This window comes from Symphodus melops, assembly GCF_947650265.1.
Source record: "Symphodus melops genome assembly, chromosome: 8".
In the NCBI taxonomy this organism is placed as follows: domain Eukaryota; kingdom Metazoa; phylum Chordata; class Actinopteri; order Labriformes; family Labridae; genus Symphodus; species Symphodus melops.
This window is the reverse complement of record NC_136698.1, coordinates 21,181,820-21,188,331: the sequence shown is the minus strand read 5'-3', so window position 1 is coordinate 21,188,331 and position 6,512 is coordinate 21,181,820. Positions and strand designations below refer to the sequence as shown.

At 38.4% G+C, this 6,512-nt stretch overlaps 1 protein-coding gene across 7 annotated transcripts in view; it reads right to left on the bottom strand.

The window, feature by feature from the left end:
- Nucleotides 1-1,828: 1,828 nt before the first annotated feature.
- The window catches only part of ect2 (epithelial cell transforming 2), a 305,416-nt gene continuing 300,732 nt past the window's right edge, over nt 1,829-6,512 (bottom strand). For 4 of the 7 annotated variants that reach the window (XM_079351254.1, XM_079351251.1, XM_079351253.1 and 1 more), the window contains one exon: nt 3,141-3,229. Coding sequence is in view for 3 of the 7 variants with exons in the window: in XM_079351255.1 (XP_079207381.1) it covers nt 3,140-3,229 (90 nt within the window). In the remaining 4 variants the exon portion in view is untranslated. Of the gene's footprint in view, nt 3,230-6,512 lie in introns of all 7 variants that reach the window. The other 3 variants (XM_079351255.1, XM_079351256.1, XM_079351257.1) reach the window with 1 other exon arrangement.

Sequence of the window (6,512 nt, the reverse complement as noted above, 5' to 3'; positions counted from 1 at the left end):
TTAAAATATCTAATTATCGATAGACTTAAAGTTGGACTTTTACACAAGTGTTACAGTTGACCAAAAGAAAAAACATATTTAGTTTAATTCAAAAACCTTTAACCTAAATTCATTGAGATACTGAAAAAGCTAAGGGTTAATTTAAGGGTTTAGTTTGACTTCTGTGGTTTAAGAGAAAAGGAAATGTTTTTCCCTCCATTGAGTTATTTTTTTTACCCAGCTGCAGCAAATGTGTTAATGGGGAAGTCTATGAAGCAGTTTGCTCTTACAGAGAGGGTGAAGGCTTTACTGCCTGTAACACATCTTAGTTTGAGTTAGTCTAAGTTAAGTAAACACATATGGTTCATTCACTGTAAATAAACGTAAAGGAATTTCAATTGACTGGTGGATGTGGTGAATAGAGTGATCAGTCTTTTCTGCCGTTAAAATATTTAATGGCTGACTCAAGAAGAGTCTGGGCAGATTACCGAGGCATATCAAATTGTATAAAGAGCAAAATGTGACGCAATAGTTTGGTAGAACATGAACAGCAATAGGCCATGGAGCCCCCTTCAGTAACAGACAGGCGCCGTCACTCACTCAGTCTGACACCACTGAAGATGTGGATTAAAGTCTCTAAATATCCATCCACATGAAGAGGTTTGAGTTGTGGGCGATGCTGTAAGCAGAACAGAATAGCGCCATGTCTACATAAAAAGTAGCATGCTGCTATCAAACTTCTTCATCAGTGTAAATAATTTTTGCCCAGTTGTCAGTATTTCTCCAATGGGTTTACATTCTTCAAAGCCAAGACTTCCACTTTGGTTGGAAAGTGAATTTAAAACAGCAGCTCCTATTTAAGAAGAAAAAGGAGAAACTGGGGAAGAGCACTTTTTTGTCAAGGGAGATCCAGAAACTTCTGAACCAACTCCTACATCAAATGAGCATGAAGCACAGACAAGTACTGAGGAGCATTCATGAGCTGGCTTCAAAGCAGTATGCAAATCACAAACTAAATCACAAACACTCAAAGATGCCAAACGCACGTGGAAACTTTTTCAGACCAAACATCCAAAGCTTCATGTAAAGGACCCATATTATGTACCTTTTTGGGGTTCATATATCTAAGCTATGTCTACTAAAGTATGTTCACAATCACTAACACTCGAAAAGTTTGTTTTCATGTACTGCCGCTCCATGCAGGCTCTCTCATCTGCCTGTATTTCAAACACTCAGAATCCCCAATGAAGTAAAAAAAAAAAAAAAACAAGCAGGACCCCTTGTGTTATATGTCTGATTTGATTGGTCGGCCGATCTGCTCTCTTGTAATTGGTCAGTCGTTTGGGTTCTTCTTCTCTGATATGTCCCGTCCCTTTGTAGCATTCCCAATATGGGAATGCTACAGTCCGAGCAGAGCTTGTGTTCCCTACAGTGAGCAAATGGGCTTGATTCAGTGACATTATGGGTCACTGAAGCCACGTTTCCGTGGACTTTGACTTTTTGCAAATACATGTGCCTAAACAACATGCAAAAGACACCAGAAAACACATTACATAGAATATAAAACCAGTAAAAGCATAATATGGGACCTTTAAGTTACTGAACTGGTTAAATATCGATTTCACCTTTATCGAAACAATGGATGTTCTGGATAATTAAGATGAGCATTTAAAAAAGAATTACATCTGAGGTTTATTTTGCACCCAGGAGAAAATCTTCCGTTTATTCGTGAGGAGGAACTCGAAGTATGTTTGTGAATATTTAGTCAACATGACTCCCAAATGAACATGATGAATCCCTCTTTAAGACAAACGACGGTTACGAAAAAAGAAGCCGAGATCTTGGGGCACATGTTTAAGTGCATTTAATACAGTGATTAAACAAAAGGAGATGATTTAAAGTCGATAAAAAAAACAAAAAAAATAAAACAAACATAAATAGAAACAAGATGAAGAAAAACATTAAAATGTCCAGAATAAATATGTACACTGACACAGCATCCCTTCTTAGGCAGACACAAAGAGAAAGAAACAGTAAAAAAAAACAAAAAAAACATTTCAAACATGGACGGGAGCGTAAGAGCAGACTCCGCTGAATCTTGTAAATGCTAAATTAAAAGCTTTATAAAAGCTGGAAGCAAACGTGCTTTTACACTTTAAAGCTGGGTTAGTTTATAATAAGTCATTATGAAATCAAGCAAAATTAAGTCTACCATCTAAAACTACACAAGACTAAATATCAGTTTAAATAAGAGGTTGTTTACCTAGCATCTTAATAATAATAATAAAGAGCCATAACGCAGCAAAGGGAAAATCAATCAACGGGAAATTTAACTTTAACATTTCCTAAACAGAGCTTAGCAACATGCATTTGTTAAACAGGAAATCAAACGCTTCTTTTGATGCAAGGAGAAATCAAACTAAATCATCCAGAGACAGTCTGAAGTCCCTATTTCAACCAGAGGTCAAATGAGGTTGTTTACTTTTAGATAGTGTTAACGGGTCACTCAACCAGACCGACTGGGTAACCGACCAGAAGGCCCAGCATGAGGCAAACTGTAAAATGTGAATAACTTTAATATCCAATGAAAACACCCTAAAATAATCAACAAATGTAGACAAAAAGCAGAGCATCCTTCACTTTTTCTTTTTAGGGTAAGGCTTTAAACTCACCAGAACCAATGCTAATCTAATGCTGCTAGCGTGGTGCTAATGGCTAAATGTAGCTGCTAACGTGGTGCAGTACCGTTCAAGGTAAATCCTTGTGATGAATTCTTATTTCAAGCATTGTGCATGTTTAAAGATCCGCCAACCCCCCTTTAGTGCTCGCCAAGAAACTATATATTTTTTGTCAGTTGTCAGCTAAAGTACATCGTTTTTGCAAACACTCTAGAGGTTTCTCAATTCAACTCTACTTGGCAAAAGTGGCAGCAAAGATGCACCAAGTGTAGCCGGACAATTCTGAACAGATTTGAGTTTGTCCACAGTTTCAGTGCATTTTAAAAATGTGGCTACATGACATTTGTTTTGGGTTTGCACAGATCTCAAGCACAGACACGTTTTAGAAACTCTAAAATTAGCTTTGACTTCATACGCATCCCGTCATGTCCTGCTGTTTGTTACAGACAAAGGAGGCGTTCCGCTGAAGCAGCACGAGCATCTCAGAAGAGGTGGGTGGTTGAGCGACTGAATGTGTGGTACTTCCTCTCAAACATGGAGGGCAGATTGACCATGGAGGGGGAATGGTGGGCCTGTGAAAAAGAAAGAGAAATAGAATTAAAAAAACCCGGAAAACAACTGAATAATGTGTCACTAACTCATCATGTTGGTTAAAGGATTAATTAAGGATTTAGGAAGATGGCTCCCGTTTATGTTTTTTGGACATTTTTCACATCAGTGTGAATAATCAGAGCTCTGCTCTACTCGCTCAGATACTTAGGTTCAGGATTAGCCCCATTAGGTCTAATGGGGCAAGAAACGCGAGCAGTCTTTCAATTCAAAGTTAACATGTCATCATTACAAGCACAGCTTCTTAATTTTTCTCCAAGCATGCAGTACATTTATAGTTTTCATTTCATTAATAGACAAGAGAACAGGACACAGGCTGAGTGCAACAAGCAGTTTAAGAATCAGAATCAAGATCATCTCTAATTATCGATTTATGACTTTAAATTCTGAAATCTTGCACAGAGGTCTGAATCCTTGGAGCAGGCTGCCCAGGTTTCTAATCTGACCTGTGGCTCCTTTCCCACTTGTCATTCTCCTCTCTGTTTCTCAAACAAAGGCCCAAAAATAAGAAAAAAGAAAAGAAAAGCTGAAAGTGAAGAGGTCAACAATATGGAACCAGATGAAACAATCCTGTTCAATTTCTCCACAATTTCCCATCTTGGGAACAATAAAGTACATCTATCTATCCATCCATCATAGTGAGTTTGATTATTATCCATAATGTCATAACCATCACAGGTTGATTCAGCGAGCTGCCCGAGTGTGAAACGATTGTTTACGCTCCTCATATCAACCTCCTTAAAGAAAAACATGGTTTATTCCATCTGATTATGGGACAAAGAACTACACTACCCACAGTCATAGAGTGTCAACAGTGACGTCTCTGATTGGTGGAGCTTGCTGCTGCCAACAGCTAGTTACTGTATTAGCAAACATGACATCACATCTATCAAGAGTAGAAACAACAACTACAGTTATGTTTAAGAAGACACTTTAACATTTGCAATGGGTTGTGAGATGGGTAGTTCCTTAACTCCAGAAGACTTTCACCTTTTTATCACCACCTTAGTCGTTTTTTCTTGGAATCAAACACTTTACAGTCACGCGTATTGGGGCAGCTGGTAGTCTTGGTTCCAGACTTCAATCTCTTGAAATAAAGACTTTGTGAAATTTCTCACATTGCATTTCATCTTCACACAGGGAGCACATTTTCCTCTGAGGAGAGTTTGTTTTTCGAGTTATGAATATATCACAGAATCTTCTCCAACTTTTACATTTCTTAATCAAAACTACTAAGTGCACCTTTAAGTGGTGAATGAGGAAACCCTTTAAATAACAAGGAACATGTACATTTTGTTATTAAATGAATAAAGAAAGCATTAGTGTTTCCTTAGCATTTTAACTCTTTGAACGATTGAATGCATGTTAGATATTTTTTTCAGAACAGCTGCAGTTAGGTTTAATGGCAGAAGGTCGGCCTGCATGCTCCAGCCTTGTTTTAATTACTGAGTGCTGAGTGTTCAAGAGCCGCTGTGCCATCAAAGCCAAACCTAGGTGCTGATGTAACGGAGACACACAACCTTTGCCAACACAATCACACATCAGTAGCTTTCCACCTGGCTGCTTCATGTACATACACACACTCTTCTTTCCTCTGCACTCGAATCAAGTGATTTACAGTAACTAGAGAAAGGTGGCCTTCATTATCCATAAGTGTTGTTGAGAGATACAGAGCATGATGCGGACTAAATGAGTGGGTACATTAGCAGGTTATTTTCACAGGAGAGGGAGGCGGGGCCGAGGGCAACACTCGAAACAGAGCCAACACACCTGACCCTCATCATGCAGCTGCCATAATGACGCTACATGCTAATGAACACTTGTTTTTATAGCCAGAGTGCTCGAAAGTATCTGAGACATTCACTCAGTGCGCACACAACAACAGATCGTCCTTAGTCTCCGTGATGAATCGCCAGTGTCACACAGAGGTGCTCTCAGTGCAGTGTCAACAATAAAGTTTACCCAGATGTTGTTTTTATTGGAGCTAATTAAGACGGGCTGATCACAACCCTGTCACGGCAGTTCTTTTACCTGCTCCATGAGCTGTACATCACACCTGAAGGACTGTGTATGACAGACTGCAGAAGGAAAGCAGTGCCAAGATAACACAGAGAGAAGGTTGGTACCGTCTTTCACTGTATTCAGTCTCTGTGCCTCAGTCTAGCGTGGCATCGTCAACACAGTTTAGGCAACAGAGCAGGTCATGGAAGATGTTATAACTGGTCGCTTCTGTCATTGTTCTTCAACGTTGGAGGCCCTCTCCGCTATTCTTTCTCCGTGATAAAAACTTGCTTCAAACTACTAGAATGGCGACATCCCAAAATATGAGGGCGTGCAATGGGCAAGGGCAAATTAAACAGTGTAGTAAAGGACAACGAGGAAATACACACTACACATCCTGATTTATGTAGAGTGAGGACTTTAAGTATTTGAACACCCAGTGATTTGGCACGTTCTCCCATTTAGAAGTTATGATCTTGGGGGGGTTCTGAAATTTAGATCTTAGATGCATTTCCACAGTTAGAGACAGAATAAAAATCATATCACATTGTATGATTTTTAAATTAATTGTATTTTATCGCTTTAAAAAATAAATAAAAATAATAATAATATATATATATATATATATATATATATATATATATATATATATATATATATATATATTCTGTCTCTCACAGTGTAAATGTACCTACAATGTAAATTTCAGGGAGAACTTGCATAATCACAGGATGTTCAAATACTTATGTTCCCCTCTGTACAGTATGCACTATCAGAGAGGCTCTATGTGATAAAGAGAGTCTGCACACAGGAGGAATTTACTTCTCCAATTAACAATTCTTCCAAATAAAAGCCGGGGGGAAATTTCCATCAGGCTCATTTGAATTTCAATTCTGACACAAAGGAGATGTTGTGTGCGCCAACAATCACCAGGTCTCTGCATTTTAACCCACAACAGCTATCTCAAGAGTCTGACTTCCTGCCGTCACACAGTGAAACACACTTCAGAGTCTCTGGAGTTGTATAATACATGATTATATTGTATTATACAATTGCAGACACGTTAAGAATCATACTGGGACCTTGTCAATAGATACTTAGAAGATCAATACACTTGCAGATCATGAAATGGCACATAGGTACTTCTAAAGACTGAAAAATGTTTAGCCTTTATCATAAACTGTGAGTTATGACAATGGTAATATAAAATCCAGCAGATAAGACGCAGTCTGAATTTTAATCTTC